The sequence below is a fragment of the Thamnophis sirtalis genome, unplaced genomic scaffold (genome assembly GCF_051295495.1).
Source record: "Thamnophis sirtalis isolate CommonGarterSnake01/CBP01778 unplaced genomic scaffold, rThaSir2_p1.2 scaffold_12, whole genome shotgun sequence".
In the NCBI taxonomy this organism is placed as follows: Eukaryota; Metazoa; Chordata; class Lepidosauria; order Squamata; family Natricidae; genus Thamnophis; species Thamnophis sirtalis.
Window position 1 is genome coordinate 35779576 of NW_028261392.1, and position 19956 is coordinate 35799531.

A 19956-nucleotide genomic window follows, 5' to 3' on the forward strand; every position below is an offset into this window, starting at 1 on the left:
ATGAAAAAAAGCTGCTTTATTTGCTAATTATTTTGCTTTTCTGTTTTTATAACATTTCCATCCCTACCATATCATTTTGTGGGGTATTTGGGACCAGACGTTTTATTACAGATACCTCAGGGAACTATGGTGCTTTATTCTTGGCTCTTTAACCGTTCTAAGCATGACATTTGCTTTGTAAGTTTTTTGGTAATGGCTTGAAACAGATGCAATAGAAGTTGGACAGGACCTGGCAGTGGGGACAGCAAATTTTGTGCCATAGTTTCCCCATGACCCAGGGATGAATTGGTTGCGGTAATGGGGAAAGGCCCTAAAAAGGTGAGTGGGTGGAATTACATGACAAATTGAACATGCAGTGGGAAAGGTTGAGTGCTCCCCTGATTGATTTACAGGTAGTCCTCAATTTACAATAGTTCATTTAGTGACTGTTCAAAGATGCAACCACACTGAAAAGGTACCTTCTGACCGTTTTTCACACATGACTGTTGCAGTATCCCCATATTCGTATGATCAAATTTCAGATGCTTGGAAACTGGTTCATATTTGTGATGTTTGCAGTGTCCTGGGGTCAGGAGATCAACTTTTACAACCTTCTGACAAGCAAAGTCAATGGGGAAGCCAGATTCACTTAACAACCATGTTACTAACTTAACACCTGCAGTGATTCACTTGGCAAACAAGGTCATAAAATGGGGCAAAATTCACTTAACAATTGTCTTGTTTAGCAACAGAAATTTTGGGCTCAATTGTGGTTGTAAGTCGAGGACTACCTGTATTAGATTTGTAAGGCTGCCCAATCCTCAAATCTCTCTGAGCAGTTGGCATAAATAAAGTGGGGGAAAGGGGAAAATATTTAATGAGAAAAGGGATAAATATATTATTCTTTCTTTCCAAAAGGCCTTTATATAGGGTCAAGGAGTCATTTCAAATTCTGGTCTGATTCTAACATCTAAGATGTAGTAGGTGGTGTGGTGTGGTGTGGTGTGGTGTGGTGTGGTGGTGGTGTGTGTGTGTGTGTGTGAGAGAGAGAGAGAGAGAGAGCCCTTGACTTCTGGCAACTGCTTGGAACAGTCTCTACAGTTCTTCTCGGCATGATTTTAGAATTAGATTACCATTATGTGCTTCCTAGGACTGAGAGAGAGTAACTGGTCCATGATCTCCCAGCTAGTTTTATGTCCTAGGTAGAACTAGATCTCACTTGACTCCTGGTTTCTAGCTTTTGTCAGTTCAGTACACCAAACTCGCTCTCATAATGCAGTAACTTTTGGGAGGCATTTTTTTTTGTAACCCAAGAAACATTTACTTTCCACAGTTGGCCCAAAGAGGAAGCATTATTTCTGATTGTTTAGAAATCATCAACATGGGAAAATTCCAGATGATTTGAAACAGAGTCAAGAAGCTTTGAACAAAATGAATTGGATGTGCAGTTAAGATTGCAATTCTTTAGGAGAAAGCTTTTTAAACCAGATGTTCTATTCCCCCCCCCCCCAAACATGGATATACAGTATCTAGGTCAGAACAATCGTCCTTTTCACAGAAAAATTGGGTGCGGGTTGGGAGGTTATTACCTTATTATTTTTCTTTTTATTTCTTTTATACAATGTTTGTATATCCTTGTCAGCTGGCTTGAGTCATCACGTGCAAGTAGTTGGCAATATAAATTTTCTAAATAAAAATAAATAAAATGGGTAATTAAGGATCAAATTCTATGGGCTGTTTGAACATATCCTGCCCCACTTGATTCTGAGTAGCTGAAACGGCTGTTTTTATGTATTGCAGTATGATAGAGGTAGAAAAACACTCTTCCACTTTTGTGCCATTGTTTCCCTTTGATGATGTGGACTTCAAGTGATCCCCAATGATCTTTTCTTTTAAAAAATAATCCTCCAAATATTTTTTGATTTATTGCTAACTCCTAGGTTGATGCTATTTTTACTGCTTGCATTCATCCTTGTTCTCCCTTTTATCATCAGCTGTCTTGTGAGGGCTCATGCTCAAAGGTTTATCAAAATCTATTCGATAAATAAGCTAATTAAAGCTTTCCCACACAGGTAGGGAGAAATTAACTCTGCATGCTTGGTTGATTTTCTCCAGCCCCCAGATCACAAGAGTAAATTGCAGAACTTGGAAAGGTGAAAACAAAGGAAAATTGCATACAGTTGACATAAGAAAAAAGGATATGAATGTCTTGTTCTTTTTCTTCAAAATCGTTCAGGACTGTGAAGCTCTTCACAGAAATACTTTCCTAATTCCCCTTAATTTTGATTCAGCAGCTGTTTAATAATTTCCTGCATCTAACTATGTTTCTCTACTGACTTTGGCTGTTTGAGGGAAGCTTTCCATCTGCTTCTCTCTAGGTATTCGGTTTATATTTCAATAGGTGGGCTGAGAAATCTTAAAATTATTCCTCTGCCTTTCTTTTTATGAGTGAATTGTGGCGTGGTTTCAATCAGCCACAAAGTATAGTAATCTTCTAGAAACACTCCGTATGCTGCATCTTATTAACACATTAAATGGGAATACAAATAATCCTGGGCATTTAGCTGGCATTATTGCTGTAGTTATGACATAATTCCTAGTTATTAACTATGTGAGACCTTTTCACCAGCAGAAAAGAGATCAGAACAACACTTCTGTCTTAATTTTACTTTTCTCCCTCCAGTGTGCTTAAAAAGAACAGCATTTGCATTTTAACATACTTTGTTTAAAGTGTGGAAAATAAAAGTTGGTATAAAATATTTATGGGATGTGGTGGCTCAGTGGCTAAGATGCTGAGCTTGTCAATCAGAAAGGTCGGCAGTTCAGCAGTTCGAATCCCTAGTGCCATGTAACAAAGTGAGCTCCTGTTACTTGTCCCAGCTTCTGCCAACCTAGCAGTTCGAAAGCATGTAAAAATGCAAGTAGAAAAACAGGGACCACCTTTGGTGAGGAAAGGTAACAGCGTTCCATGCGCCTTCGGCGTTTAATCATGCTGGTCACATGACCATGGAGACATCTTTGGACAGGGCTGGCTCTTTGGCTTTGAAACGTAGATGAGCACTGCCCCCTAGAATAGGGAATGACTAGCACATATGTGCAAGGGGAAACCTTTACCTTTACTTATAAAATATTTAAATTGAAAGAGTGAGTACATAGCAGGTTTAGTGTGATGATGCTAATAGAAGATAGAATATTGTAGTTTGTTCTACAAAGTTTATGATGGTATAAATCAAACATTTAATAGAACCTTAGATGACTAAATATTAATTACTAAAGTTATTTGCCACCTATCTTGCAGTTTAAACATCTTAACACAGAAATTTGACTTACACATTCTGAACATTTTATCTGACAACATAGAACAGAACAGAATATTCTTTATTGGCCAAGTGTGATTGGACACAAGGAATTTGTCTTCAAGGTGAAAGCTCTCAGTATACATACAAGCAACAAAGTGCTAAATCATAAATCATAAGACACAATCATAAATTATAAGATACAACCAACAAAGTGATAGTCATAAGATACCAATAAGAGTAGGTAATAGGAAAGATGAGAAGTATTATAGTAATACAGTTCTATTACATGATTAGATATCCTTAAGCATAAAACAGTGATGTGGTAATTATGTGTTTAGCGGAGTGATGGCATGAGGGGAAAAATTGTCTGTGTGTCTAATTGTTTTGGCGTGCAATGCTTTATAGTGGTGTCCTTAGGGGAGGAGTTGAAACAGTTTATGTTCAGGATGTGAGGGCTAATATGTTATTTAATATAGTTGATTAAATAAACACTGTAGTTTTGTACATAAAAGTGACCCTGAGCTGCTTCATTTATTTATTGCTGAATTTCTGATTTTCAAAGGACACAGTAATTTTCTTTTCCAGGTATTCTTGATATAATTTTGTAACTTTCAATAATTCCATGATGGGCAGCAAGGGAAAAGACAGCTTGCTAAATTCTAGCAACCATCAGTTGAAACAGTTTGGATCAGTCTTCAGGGATGGCTACAGCTCATATGACTATATAGTGAGCAAGCAAAATATCTAAGGAAGCAGATTTCACAGAAGTTGTTTTCAAAGTAAAAATGCTTTCAGGATTGGGTGTGAGCATACTGGTGGCAATATGATGTGAAGGGCCCTTGCTATCCATTTAATGTATGGGAATTGGTTCCTATATCAAGGCAGATATGGGAATCAAACAAACATTTCCAGAGGTTTGGTGTCATTCCAATACATAGAAACTTTAGATGTACAATATACAGTATACAAGTTAAATGTTGAATAGATAACTTCTAAAGTGAAAGAAACTAATTAAAATGACTATTGAAAAGGTTCTGGTTTTATTTATTTGGAATAATCAGGAATTACCACTTTCAATACAATTCTATACCATACCATACCATACCATACCATACCATACCATACCATACCATACCATACCATACCATACCATACCATACCATACCATACCATACCATACCATACAATACAATACAATACAATATAATAGCAGAGTTAGAAGGGACCTTGGAGGTCTTCTAGTCCAACCCCCTGCCTAGGCAGGAAACCCTATACCATTTCAGACAAATGGCTATCCAACATCTTCCTAAAGACTTCCAGTGTTGGGGCATTCACAGCTTCTGGAGGCAAGCTGTTCCACTGATTAATTGTTCTAACTGTCAGGGAATTTCTCCTCAGTTCTAAATTGCTTCTCTCCTTGATTAGTTTCCACCCATTGCTTCTTGTTCTGCCCTCAGGTGCTTTGGAGAATAGTTTGACTCTCTCTTCTTTGTAGCAACTCCTGAGATATTGGAACACTGCTATCATGTCTCCCCCTAGTCCTTCTTTTCATTAAACTAGACATACTCAGTTTCTGCAACCATTCCTCATATGTTTTAGTCTCCAGTCCCCCAATCATCTTTGCTGCTCTTCTCTGCACTCTTTCTAGAGTCTCCACATCTTTTCTACATCGTGGCGACCAAAACTGAATGCAGTATTCCAAGTGTAGCCTTACCAAGGCATTATAAAGTGATATTAACACTTCATGTGATCTTGATTCTATCCCTCTGTTGATGCAGCCTAGAACTGTGTTGGGTTTTTTAGAAGCTGCTGCATACTGTTGGCTCATATTTAAATGATTGTCCACTAGGATTCCAAGATCCCTCTCACAGTTACTACAGTTTTCATTTTTAATGCATATTAATTACACATCCTTATATTTAAAAATGTAGTACAGGTGGTAGGTGTTGGTGGTGGTTTGTTCTCTGAGCTTGTTGTTCAGTTTCCGAACTTTTCGTCACCAGGCTAGGTAACATCACTCATTCAATCCAACTGACCACATAAGACCTACAAAAGCAGGAGAGAACTGAAACAAGAAACTTCAACCAAAGTTCCACTGATGATGTTACCTACCCTGATGACAAAACATTTGGAAACTGAACAACAAGCTCGGAGAACAAACCACCACCAATATCCTTAGATTTGTGCTGTCCAAGTGTTTCAAAGACAACCTTTATACTGAGTGTATCCCCTTGTCTTCCCCTCTCTTTAAAAACCCAGTTCCTAGTTTACTGCCATCGATATAAATTATCCTAACTGTTAATTCTTGGCCCTTACTGCATTGTTGGAGAGCGAATCCCATTAATTAAGTATGCATTGTGAGAGAAAATAGTTTATATTGTTATATTTGCCATTGAGACAATTCTGTGTTCTGTCATTGGGATGGTGATAAAAATATCTTTTTCTTCAATAGAACTCTGGGTAGATCTCAGAAGCAGTTAAGCTGTAAGCAGTAATGGTGATAAAGACAGCTAGCAGTGCTCATTTCCCACAATTGTAACAGCTGTTGCTGGTACTTATTGGACGAAATCCATACCCTTGATGACTTATTATGAAGTATAGATTTCCTGAGATAAGATTACAGAGAGGATCAAAACTTGGGAAAGTGTTAATGAGAGGAACGATGATCCAAGTCTCTTGGGAGATTATGTGTTTAGGTGGTAAATATTAGTATTTGAGGATTTGTTTTCTATGATAGAAATGACCTGCAAATGAAATTGGCTTTGACATGTTCTAACCTTTCCTTTCTGGAAAATATATATGTCAAGATTGTTGAACTTGAGTTTAAAATAGGGAAATGTATATGATCAGGAGATTGGGAAATTTGGACAGGAAACTTTTGCACAATTCATTCAGTTTTAATAAAGAAATATATGTCTTGGGAATGTAATATTTGCTGTATGAAAGCTATGATAGCTTATGCAATTTAGCTTTCAATTACTGTTTTCACCCTTGCTCAATATCAGATTTATCTTACTTGAAAAATGCAATTCTTTTCAGTCCTATCCAATTCCCAAAACTATTTATAAAAACATTAATCATTGATGCATCACAGACAATCATACAGCATTAACAGCCAGAAACGCAATGATCATAGCCATTGGCAGAAAGCTATGATGATAAAATATGCACCATGACACCACTTTGTAAATACTGTCCTATTTGCAACCCAATGTCAGGTGCAGATATGTGAATTGTGAGGCTCTGATATCATAGTTCGTGTTTTGTCACTTGCCTCTTCCCAGTGCAATGGCAGTGATGCTATTTAAATTGGATTTAATATTAAACAGTACCTAGGGTATGAGATCTATTAACCTATCAATCCATAAAATCTGATTTAAATCAAATATCATGTGTAGTTGCTTTATAGCATTTTGTACAGACTGATATGTTTCTCACACACTGAAAAACACAGAAAACACTGGCTTAAAAAAACAGGAGTGGAAATTAAACCACTTGTTATTTGAAAAGAGGAGACAGAGCTCATGAGACTGGGACTTGTGTCAACTTCTACTCATAATAGAAAACCATGCCTTATTATGTCAGAACCGGGTAGGCATTTGCAATGAATCCAATATTGCAGTCCTTTGTCTCTGCTCCTGATAATTAAGTCCACCCCACCCAAAAGGGAAGAACAATGCTTCTACAAAAGATAATTTAAACATTTTAATAGGCATTAACATTGTTACTTGTTTGCAGCCCAAACTAATCTGTAGCCTTTTGGTTAAGACAATTAATTTTTTTTTAAAAAATGTTGCTTAAGAAACCAGGCAGGAGAATTGCTCTTGAATATTGGCTTTAAGCATAATTATCCTCCTTGAAACTTGGTATTCTGCCTTCTGTGATAATTATATATTCTCCCATGGGTAGCTTTGTTTCTCTAGAAGTGCTTTGCATAAAGGAACAAGTGTGGGCAGTGATTTCTTTCTTTCTTTCGTGGTTGTAAGACAAATTAAGGACCACTTCAACTTGCCTGAACAATACAATTTTTCTCTTGGGCCTTCTAAGTCCCACTCTCTGAAATACAGGTAGCAATTAAGGAAGAGTCTTTTCTGGTTTGTATCCTGCACATGTTTCTTCTCCCCTCACCAGATTACTCAAGAGATCACCCTTTGCGCACCCCCCCTGAAACAATATTATCTTGTTGGGCATTAGGTCTTCTCAGAGGCAACATCTTCCCCAGACAGGTGGATGGCTCTGGCTTGCTAGCCTTTCATAACCTCTAAAGTTCTGGCTATTTCCCAAGACATTTGAGATGTTGTGTTTTGCTGTTGATGTGGTTTTATAGTTGAGATGCATTGGATGCCATGGATTACTGTTCATAACTCTTGATTTGTAATCTTTATATATCACCCAGACTCAATGTTTTGAGATGGGTGGCCATAGGCATGTAACACACTCACACAAACACATTCACACACACTGATCCATACAGTGGGATCAGCTTATTTCTTTGGAATATGAGTTGCATTCTTGTGTATTGTGTAATCTCACCCCAATTTTTTCGGCATCATATGTTGATTTCTGTGGATTTTATCCTAGCTCAGATGATATAAGACTACAGGCAAAGTGATTCTAATTGCTTTGCCTTTTTCTTTTAAACATGAGATTTTTTTTTAAAAAAACCTGGTACTTGTAAATTATCTTTGGCATTCAGAATTGAAAAATGTGTTAATAGTTTGATAGCAATAGCAATAGCAGTAGACTTATATACCGCTTCATAGGGCTTTCAGCCCTCTCTAAGCGGTTTACAGAGAGTCAGCATATTGCCCCCAACAATCTGGGTCCTCATTTTACCCACCTCGGAAGGATGGAAGGCTGAGTCAACCCTGAGCCGGTGAGATTTGAACCGCTGAACTGCTGATCTAGCAGTAGCCTGCAGTGCTGCATTTAATCACTGCACCACCTTGGCTCGTGTACTGATCATTGTACTTAATTTCATTTATTGTTACTAATAAAAAAAAACATAATAAATGAAATGGATGAGGTCCTTCCACTTGTTAAAAAAATATACAGTTGGTTTATGCTCATTTCAGTGTTTTTTCATTCAAATGAAGGAAATATAGGAAAGTCCCAGGAGATGGCAGTATATAATAACACATAAAAATGCACAATGAAAAGTGAAAATGAAAGACTGAGAAAAGCGTTAACCTCTCAGAATAGTTCTGAGGTTTATGAAAATTATGCATGCATTATTTCTATTCAGTTATATTAATGACAGCAGGAACCCATTGCTGCCAAATCTCTGGCATATGGCCCCCTTGGAAATCTGCTGTGCTAGCAAATCAGTTCATGACGTGTTCACACCAACTGCAGCGCCACTGCAGCATCATAAAACTTGACATTATTCTGGCACTGACGAGAACAAAATGATTACTGCACCACATAAGGCTGGTGCTGATATTTAATCTGATAAAGCCAATAGCGTAGCATATTATTCGGGTATATTTAATTGAACATTGGATCTGCTTTCCAAACAATGTTCTTTTCATAGCTTACCTATTCATATTAGTGAAACACTCTTTTTCAAGAGAGAGAGAGAGGGGGGGGGGAGAGGGAGAACATTATATAAGACTGGCAGACTTAACGGCACAAGTGTTTGTGGACTATCATTCATCTGCATTATATGAACATAATTATATTGCATTATCAGTTCCTTAATTACATTGCATTCATGATTCCTGCACTTTTGGCACTTTTCTGTGCTTTGTATATTGATGAGGGTTAATTGTTCATTTACTGTAGTAATACTCACGTGTTTGGGAGTCTTTGAGGCTTGAAGCATTGGAATGAATGGTAGTGATACATTTACATTTAAGAGAGAGCAAAAGTGGTCTCTAGGGCAGTGGTCACCAACCGTTGGTCCATAGACCACTGGTGGTCTGCAAGAAAATTGTGGTGGTCTGCAGAAAAATTATTTGCATTTTTGATATTGCACTAAATATTATTTATCTTTTTAAAAATCCGTACTAATGGTCCGCGGGATTTAAAATTATGAATGTAGTGGTCCCTGAGGTCTGAAAGATTGACAACCCCTCTTCTAGGAGACACCATAGAGGTGGAAGTACAAGGTGGCAATTCTTAATTCCCAATAAGTCTGGATATTTAAGAATTGATTTAAAGAGACTCATTTTCTCCATAGAAAGGACTTCTTTGTTGGAAGCTGTGAGAGAGAATCTTGGAGAGGACGGTTTCTATTTATTTCTCTTCATGGAACACACAATCCATACTGTCTTGAACTGCATAGCCTATTAACACCACTTTTCCCAGCTTACATGGGGCTGCACAGGAAAAGAAAAACAACAACAGTGATACTCCTCCTTTCCCCTCATTTGGTTCTAATCCCAGTTTCATTCTTTTAAGAGAATATGCTTGAACAATCTGGATGTCTGGGTGGTTTCACCAACTTTGATTGTGATTATGTGACATTAAATCAGTGTCAACTGTTAGTGGGCACATAGGCTTTCTCCATGACAATCGGACCCTCAAAAGGTCCTTCAGACCTTCCAATGTTAGACTTTCCAGACCAGTGGTGGGTTATGGATCCCATCACAACCAGTACGCTGCGATGCGGCCGCACATCCACCATGTGCACACGTGCGCACCTGTGATACATGTACATGTGGAAATGGCCCGGTTGGGTCAAATACAGGTAAGGAGGGTGGGCAGGCGGGTGGGTCCTCCAGAGCACCGTACCGCAATGGTACCTGGTACCCCCCAGCAGGCATCAGTATGCACATACCAGGGTGTACCGGCCATAACCCACCACTGTTCCAGACGTTTCCACTTCCATGAGTTCATCCACCTTGCTGCTGGTCCTCCTCCCCCTCTCTTTCCTTCCACCTTTCCAAGCAATAAAGCCTTATCCAGGGAGCTAGGTCTTTGCATAATATGCTAAAGTCTGATAATCCTGAAATTAATAGGTTTTATTTATTTTCATGAAATACAAATCCAGCATAGAATTGGCTCCCCAGAATTATATAGCCATGAATAGGCTCTTTAAAAAGGGGTAATGATTTGTTGTAGCTGCCCTGGGCTTACCAAATGCAACAATATTTAAAGATTATGCAAGGCTAGAGAAACTATTTCCTTAGTTTTATCTAATATTTTCTCTATGTCTTTATACCTTCCCTCAAATGCAGGAACCGGTGTTAGAGAAGATGTCTACCTGATTTGGAAGGAACTAGAGGAAGCCAAGAATATCCTAACCCAGATAGAGAAAATTCTCATAGAATTTGAGAAATCTGAAATAGTGGCAGGTATTTTATGAATGCATAATTGCAAAGGACTTGATTTATGAACAGTTTGATGGAAAGTATTTTCAATACGTGCCCATCCATTAGTGATCAATCTACAAATTGTAAATCTGCAGAAACAGTCTAAATACTAGAAAAAAACTCTCTATGACTTGGCTGGTTTTACTTGCAATCTACTTCTGAATATGAGAACAAATAGCAGAGCTAAATTGGGGAAGTTAAGAAGATATACTGTAGTTCCTCGGCATGCATACATATATATTCATTTACTGATTCAATAACTACTTATTTGTTGAAATTATGCTTTTTCACCTTCACTTGTTCTTTTGCTACAGCTTGCCTCAGTAGATCTGGGTTCAACATAAGATCTCTCATTTATGGGAAGAATTTGTTACAAAAAGTTACACTAGCAGACTTAGTTCCTTTGCTAAAGGACATTGTTGGTTAAGGAAGGAATGAACTGGACTGCGTTCAACGTTATTGGACTTTCTTCAGCTCAGCCAAAACACCTGCTCTGTGTAGGGGGAAAAACCTTTCTCAGGGTATTCTGCCAAATTTCCCCCCAAAGCAAAGGTTTCTGTAGTGGTAGCCAATCCCCTCAGTTCCCTTTAAGTCTGGGTGAAGCTGTCACCTGCAACCATGTGGCTTCTTCCCAGCCTTCCAGAATCTTCAGTGGAACTCATTCCTTTGGGTCTTTGCTTCCTATCTTCTAGAGAAGCCCTGGACCATTCTTCTCTCCCCTAAAGACACTTTGCCCTGCACACTTCACTCTCCAATTTCTCTCCAGCTTCTCTATTCACAACAGGTGGCATACTTTTAGTCTCCTATTCCCATTTCCTGAAGCTACTGTAGAAATTAGTGTTCTCCCAGAGACCCCAACACTGATATACCTTGCTGCATCAATGGAACTGCTTACTCAAAATCTCCCCACAGCAGCTCTGAATAGCAGTCAACTCAACCCATCAGTCTCACAACACAGCTGTCCATGAAGGACACAAGTGAGCTGCTTTCTCTTCTTATCTCATTCCAGTGTCCAGTAGAGCAGCAGTCCTACCCAGTCACAAAATCTCTACAGCGTGTCATAATCCCAGGAGAAGGCAGTTGCAAAATATTGCAAGCTGTTACCTAAGAAAATTACATAGACCTGCAAAAGACTATAGTGACTAAGAATTGACTCAGATGAGAGGAGACTTACTGATAAAGTAGTAATATTTCTAAGGAAAGAAGAATGTATTGGTTCCACCACAAAACCGCGTTCGACTAAAGCGCGTTCGACGAAACCGCGTAGCTGATGTCATCACAGGGCAACAACAGCGCGGAGACAGAAGCACGCTGTAAACGCTAAACCTAAAATTAACACCTAAACCTAAACCTAACCCCCCTAAACCTAATCCTAATCCTAATCCTAAACCTAACCCTAAACCTAACCCTTAACCTAACCCTAAACCTAACCCTAAACCTAACCCTTAACCTAACCCTAAACCTAATCCTAACTCTTAACCTAACCCTAACCCTAACCCTAACCCTAACCCTAACCCTTACCTTAAGTTGAATCGGCTTGCTTTCAAAGCGCTATTTAAAGCGCCCTTCTTTCTCCGCGCTCGCTGTTGTTGCCCTGTTGATGACGTCAGTGACGCGGTTTAATCGGGCGCGCTTTAGTCGAGCACAGTTTTGTCGTGCCACGGAATGTATTAGTCATGTACCATAAATAAATATGTGTATGCAAATATATCCATTTAAAATTAAGTCATATAATATCTTCAAGCTGATATTGGCACGTACTTATTTATTAATATTTTCATATCAACAGGAGAAATGGATAAAACGGAATATGAACCAGAAGTAAAAGATTTTGAGAATTCCAGAGAGTGGCTTCAGAAGAATGGCTTGGAAGCCCAGAGTCTGACCATATCAACAGCTTTTCCTGATTTTGCTTTTCGTCATATAAATGGAATTGTTGATATAAAAACCAAGCCAGAAAATGAATCTCTTCAGACAAATGCTGTAAGAAACCTTCCCATTGTGGCATTATAATTTTCTACCTTTTTTGTGGAGTTTGGGAGGAGGGGATTAATGAGGAGATCAAATAGAGTTCCAGGTTTTGTTAGTTGTATAATAGAAAGCTTCATTTGCACTTCTGATCACTTACAGGATCCCATTGTTTGCCTAGCAATATTTCCTGCAGTTATGAAAACTGATTAGGAATTGTGACTGAATGAGGTAAAGAGTACGGCTTCTGTTTTCTTAATCATCTAGAAACTATTCACATGTTTAGCCAAACTGATTCTGGATTTTTCAAAGAAAAAGCATCACAAGCATCATATCTGGAATAACTTCTGTTGTCAAGAAATGCATTGGGTTCAATCTAACCATAATAGCTAAATTTAATGTTTCATTGAAGTAAAGGAATCTAAGTTAAGCACTGAGACAGATAGTCCTCATGCAGCAACTGCTTCATTTAGTGACTGTTCAGTTACAACTGAGATGAAAAGTAACTTTGTGACCAATCCTCACATTTACAGGTCTGTAAAGCAAAGGAAAGTTGAAGTAAGATCATTAAGTATAGTCATGGTTTCACTAGTCCCAATTGTGGATATCAAATAAGGACTGCTTGTATACATTAATAAGTTGATATGAATCCCCCAATATGTTATTGAAATGCACTAGGAGAAAATGTTTATTTGCTTCCTGCATGCCTGTGCATACAGATAGCCTCACTGAGTAACCCTAATGGGGACCAGCAACTCCGCCACTAAGAAAAGTGGTGACTAAATGGGAAATCATATGGCTGTGCTTTCTGAGTGGAAAGAGACAAGACTACTCAGTTTCTTACCTTTGGCTTTTATTTGCCTCCTAATCACTCCACACCCTTTGGAATGCTTGAATGTTGACTTATTATCTTGAATACATGGAGACCAGTGTGATTGTGTCACAGCCTGGGGCTGAGAGCTATGGGTACACTATGCAAAACATCTTGCTCTCTTGAAATCCCTTTCTCTCTATGGAGAAGGGGTTAAAAAACTAATAATTTCTATAGGCAATCTCTCCTTTGCCTAACCTTCCCCTCCACCTGACCAGAGAATGGAGATGAATTTCAAGAGAGTACGTTTGTTTGGTCTTCTATACATTGAAAGCAATTCAATTGCAGAAAAGGCAAATGAGAGATTGCCTACAGAATTTGCTTTTTCCTTTCCCTCCATCTCCTTTGCACAGTAAAGAGAACTATATTTCACATTTGTTGATCGATGTGGGCTTGTCTCCAGTATGCTAGATTATAATTCACAACATCCCAGTCTCTGGAGAGGATTAAACTTCAGTGTATTTAAATTGCATTGCCTGAGTCAAGGCTGATCAAAAGTTTACGAGGCCTCTGATTCTCTTGTCCTGTTGCACATCACTTAACTGAATTCATTTCAAACCCATTTAGACCTACTGATTTTAAAGCTTGAGCAGATTTAGGGAAACTAAAGAAATCATACTCACAGAGGAAATCTTTGTTCTTTTAGGAGACAAATAAAAAGGTAATCCATGCCAAATACTGCAACAATTTTATACATACAGTCTTGGAAGATGGGTCTATAATTCATTTACATTTGAATAAAGAAAGATGCAAGGAGTTTGAAAATAAGGTGAAGAATTCTCTTCATCAAATGGAAGAAAGGTAAGTTTGCATCCTGATATTAACTTTTCTAAAGACAGATCTTATGATGAAAAAAGGACTGATGTATCCTATTAAAAAGATTTTGAAGTGCCCAAGTACTCTAATATTTAATGTTAGGTACTCTGTTTATTTAAAAATTGAGCATGGGCAACACTAAGGATTCCTAACTGCAACATCAAATGTGGGTAGATATTTATGAATATTTATGAATATTCCTTTGAGTAGCATAATTACATTCCATGACCTTCAAACTTAATATCTTATTTTTAAAGAAATTCAGCTGTAAAAACATCACTTTTATTCTGTAATGCTGCATATTCTACATATATTTTACTAAATTAAATAATGGCTAAGTTTCTAGAAGCACTGATCCCAATGTAGTCATAAATCTCTTTTAAGACATTTATATCATGTTGAAATAATGACTATTCGAGTCCTACTTTATTTTTTTAATCTATGAGATTTTGAATACCATTTGAAGTAAATCATTCATTAGAGTTAGTAGGGAGCTTCTAAAACCAAGTGTTATTTCTTTAATATTGAATATTTATTCAATATTTATGGGATGTATTTTAATATAGTAATAATAATGAAACACTGAATAGTGCCTCGTTAAAACTGCCAGTGTGAGTTTTGATCTGCATTTATTTGTGTTGTTTATATTTGTTCAAAGCCAATGGAAAGAGAAGTCCAATTGAAATTTACCCTTGCAATAACCCCATAAAATAGATTAGGTTAAGGGATGGCACAGTTACATGGTAATATGAAGCCTACAATCTGATTGAAACCTAATTCTCATCCGATGCTTTAAATCTTGTTTGTTGAGAATAGTGGGAATTGTAATCCCAATTCAGTGATTGACAGCTGCTTTAACTCACTAACACATAAATGCTATATAGCCTTGAAATTATATTCCTTCTTATAAATTATCCAATAATCTTTGTTTATCTGCCAATTTAAAATGTATTTTACTTAGCAATATTTATTTTGTCTTCCTTAAAGTGATTTACTTGGCATTCTTTTGTCCTTTATATTACATTAACAATAAAAATAAAAATTATGTACGTGAGCATTTCAGAATCATTCTTGCTGTGCCTTTCATTTCATGTAAAAAAGTATTCTTGTGTAGAATTCAGGACCTTAAGAAAGGAAGCCGAGCCCTTTTTGGAGATATCACACAAGACCACATCTGTATCCTCATTGATGTATCTCAGTCTATGATATACAAACTGCCTGTGGTGAAGGAGAAAATATATCAGCTGATAAGAGTGAGTGAACGGCTGTTTTGGTGAAGAGAAGTGCCTAATGTAGAATGACTGGCTTTTTCTGAAAGGGATCTAGGAAGTTGCCTTTTACAGATTGCCCTAAACTTACAACAGTTCGTTTAGTGACCATTCAAAGTTACAACGACACTGAAAAAAGTGACTTACAATCGTTCACATTTAACAACCATAGCAGATCCCCATGGTCATATGATCAAAATTTGTATGCTTGACAACTGGTTCATATTTATGACAGTTGCCATGTCCATGGGTCGTGATCCATTTTGTGAGGGATAAATAGGGAAGCCAGATTCACTTAACTGACTGATCCATTCCTGGCAAGAAAGGTCATAAAATGGGATAAAATTCATTTAACAACTGTCTCATTTAGCATTAAAAATGTTGGCTCGACTTTGGTGATAAGTTGAGGGCTACCTGTATTGTTGGTCTCTTTAACTGAAAATGTGCTGCCTGGAATTAGTTCTGAGTGGAATCTTTTCCAATCTTCCCTGGATTTGTTAGAGCAGGACTAGAACTTTATTCTTCCACGTTAATGTTCTACTAGTTCCCGCCAAGTGGAAGAGATTTTCTAAGTCTATTTTCTCAGATAGAATGGTGGACAATAAATTAGGACATTCCCCATATCATTGTTCTCTAGTGATCATGTCATCATTTGGTATGTTGACACTGTTATTATAATGGATGATTTTAATGTTTTCAGTGTTTTACTGTTGCAAGCCACCCAGAATTGTTGGATACAAGTTGGGTGGCTAAATAAGTAAGTAAGTACTGTAAATAAGTAGTAAGTAAGTAAGTAATGTAAGTAAGTAAGTACATTCACTATGCTGGGTGGGAATTCTGGCAATGCTGAGCTGCCAAATATTTTGTGAGTACCTTGTAGAGAAAATTAGATTATAGGTAGACAATATTTTAAAGAGATAGCAGAATTACAAATTCCAAAATATTTAATACATATTTGCTAGGCAAATGAAAAAAATTATCCCCATAACTGACTGCTTCTCAATATGATGACAAGGAGGAATGGTGGGTGGGCAAAGGGAATATGATTTTTCTCTTTCAGAGAAATCATTCAACAGATGATTTCTTACAGGAACAGTTTCAAAACAAAACCAGGTTTAATTTTGTTAAATTTGATGCTGAAGCAATAGCCTGGAAAGACAGACTTGCCGAAGTTAATGAAGAAAATATAGAAGATGCTATACTTTGGATAAAACAACTTCAGGTAACTATAGAGAAAACTTTAAGCAAATGGAAGTGAGCTAAACTATTGTTGGGCTTCTCCTTCCCTTCTTCCATGCTCTGGGTCAATATATTTGGGTTAAAGTCAAACTTCATATGAAGGAAATCCTTCCAAGTAGATAATTATAATTTAGGTTATCTCTCCCATTAATATGGTAATTGGTGTTTTTATAAATATACTTCTATTATGTTAATTTCTATTAATGTTGTAACCATGCTTACTAGAATACAGATTTGATTTAAAATAACTCAACTTTATTTTCTATAGTAACATTTCTAATGAGCAAAAAGATTGGTTCAGAAAGACATTCCTGCTCCAGGAAGGAATATTGAGAATTATTGGGAGTGTTCAATTCTTTGCAACAGGAAACAAATGACCAGTGTTTCTCAGCCTAACAATTTTAAGATGTATGGACTTCAGTTCCCAGAATTCTCCATATGGCATGCTCACTGGTGTAGATATGCCTGGTAATCTAAAGCAGGACAAGGACAAGGCCCAGGAAGAATTATTAATTGGATCAAGTGGCTAGTATCTACTGTACATGTAATTCAAATTCCCTACAACTTATCTAAAGGAAGAGGGAGAACTCAGTAAGCCACCCAGAGTCTCTTGATTGTGAGATGGGTGGCATATAAATTTAAATATTAATACATAAAGAAGTTAATCTTCTCTGGCAAAAGTCATTTCTGAAGCTATCTTCAGGATAATGTACTCCCTCATTTAATCCAAATAGCTAGCTGGTTTACATTTAAACAGTTCTCTTTCAGCAAACTACAGAAATATATTTTTGTAGTTTTTAATTACTTTCAGCTATTGAGCATATCAGTGTTTAAAAGAATAATGGGATTTTAAATACAGAATACCACATATATTATCTGCAATGTGAATTAGATCATGTAAAGTGTTTAAACTATGCCTTGCCGGCATACCTGAGAAATAAATTTTATAACCCATCCCATAAATCTGCCCACATTAGCATCTTAATTTTTCTCTGTTCCTCCACTGACTGCCTAGGTTGGGACTACTACAAATGTACTGAAAGCACTTCAGATTGCCTTTGCTGATCGTGACACTCAAGCCATTTATCTTCTTACTGATGGGAGACCTGATCAGGTATCTATGAAGAAGAAAATCATGTCAGGACAATATGATGATGTAACACTGGCCAGATGACAAAGCATCACATTGATGTAGACCAAGGATGGTCAAACTGACTACAAGGTGACAGATGAAGGAAGGCATACATGCCTGTGTCTCCTCCTGATCTTTATTCCATCGACACATTGGAAACATGAGAGATTGGGAGGAGGATATGGTGACAGAGGACAGCAAAGAAGCATTTCTGTGTCTAAAGTAGGACATTCCAAAATGGGATTAGGGAAAAAATGGGATTAGGTTTGGGCGGGGAAAACAAGAGTTTTGGAGGCTACTAACTAAATTGGAGTCTTTCGCAGTGGTTAAATTCATTTTTTTTTTACTATCGGTTCTGTGGGCGTGGCTTGGTGAGTGTGGCAGGGGAAGGATATTGCAAAATCTCCATTCCCCCCCTCCACTCCTGGGGAAAGGATATTGCAAAATCTCCATTCCCACCCCACTCTGGGGCCAGTTAGAGGTGGCATTTGCCGGTTCTCTGAACTACTTAAAATTTCCACTACCAGTTCTACAGAACCTGACAGAACCTGCTGAATTTCACCCCTGGTTTTTGGGTATGAAAGACTGAAAAGGGAAAAGAAGTGGCAATATTCATGGAGGATAAAGCTGCAGTGGAAACATAGCCAGTGTAACCCTGTGAAAGGAGTGTTTAGCTGTACTGAATAGAGATGATTTTAATGGGGTGTAAGAGACAGAAACATGATGATGGCAAAAATGGAAATGTTCAGTTTAAGCATAGAATAGAGAAGTGATTCAGAAAGGGCAGCTGTACATTTAGTGTTGTTTCTCTTTTAACGTCTGGTAAACCTGATGCCCTGTTGCTATGCCATGGTGTTGGTTATTTTTTGCATGTACCATGAGCAGTCAGTGGTGTGCATAAGAAACATACACTAACAGAATCTGAGCTTCACATGAACAATGATGTTGGAACTTTTGGTATTGCTTATTCTGTGCAGTTTGGGTTTCCTCACTATCCTGCAGAGTAATGCTATTGTAAATCAAGATTAGAAAAGATTCAGCCAGTAAATAAGTTGTGGACCTCTAATCTAATCTTCTCCCCAAATCATACTCCTCCTTCAAAGGGCCAGCTCATTGGACTTGTTTTGATATAAAACTGAGGGACAAGATGGAAGAGACTCTTTAAATACATTTTTTGATTTGATTCTTTTTAGTTACATATTCCATAGAAACAAGGAATGTATCAGTAAATCTGACAACCTGTGGTCAAGAACTTTCACATTGAGCATAGCTACTATTGAATAGCGAATCTCAACAGAATTTTTGACTGAGTTCTAGCTTCAGAAGTATGGACAACCACTGGATGGCAGTAAAGATTTGTACATCTATTTGTTGCCATCTAGATTTGTGGTCATCTGGATTTTTGTGGTCAAATCTGTTAGGTTGAGGTACTTTCCAAATCATCAAGAGGAAACAGGTTTCTAGCCATGTCTACGTGCAAATAGCAAACAACAAAAAGCAAATTTGACATTGTTTAACCCTCTGTTTAAAAAAAAGGCTTAAAATATTGACTACTTTGGGGGAAATAAGAGGGTTCTATAGGAGATAGAAGAACAACATATTAAATGTAGTATCATAGAATCTGATATAGTGTAAATATGGATTTTATGCGTATAGTTACAGGAATGCAAAAAATAGTTGACCTAAAGTTTGATTTTTTTTAATGGCGGCTGGAGGTGTGTGTTTGCAAATACTGGTATTTTCCTACATTTCATGCAAGTAGCTCCTATTTTTGGCATAAGGGTGAAAGGTTTCAGAGTGTAGTAGAGAGCATAAACTCTCTCCAAAATGCCACTGGAGACAGAGGTTAATGTGCTCTTGTGGGAAGAAATAACAGTAGATAAGGGAAGCCTGTAGTGAACATTGCAGTGCTTAGATTGGTTTTGTCAATGTAGACCAAGTGAAGTCAGGTAAATCTGAAGCCCCTCAGTTTATTTATTTATACCCCATCTTTATTCTTTCTAAAAATAACTCAGGGAAGAGAACACACATAGTATTCCTTCCTCCTATCTTTCCCACAACAACAGCC

General features: G+C 37.5%; 1 protein-coding gene across 2 annotated transcripts in view; it reads left to right on the plus strand.

Annotated features, from left to right (window-relative positions):
- The window catches only part of VWA3B (von Willebrand factor A domain containing 3B), a 98930-nt gene that overhangs the window by 31529 nt on the left and 47445 nt on the right, over positions 1-19956 (plus strand). The window contains exons 9-14 of one of the 2 annotated variants that reach the window (XM_087726636.1): positions 10460-10576; positions 12384-12577; positions 14080-14234; positions 15364-15502; positions 16608-16739; positions 17772-17870. In XM_087726636.1, coding sequence (XP_087582762.1) covers positions 10460-10576; positions 12384-12577; positions 14080-14234; positions 15364-15502; positions 16608-16739; positions 17772-17870 — 836 coding nt within the window. Of the gene's footprint in view, positions 1-10459; positions 10577-12380; positions 12578-14079; positions 14235-15363; positions 15503-16607; positions 16740-17771; positions 17871-19956 lie in introns of both variants that reach the window. The other variant, XM_087726637.1, reaches the window with a different exon arrangement.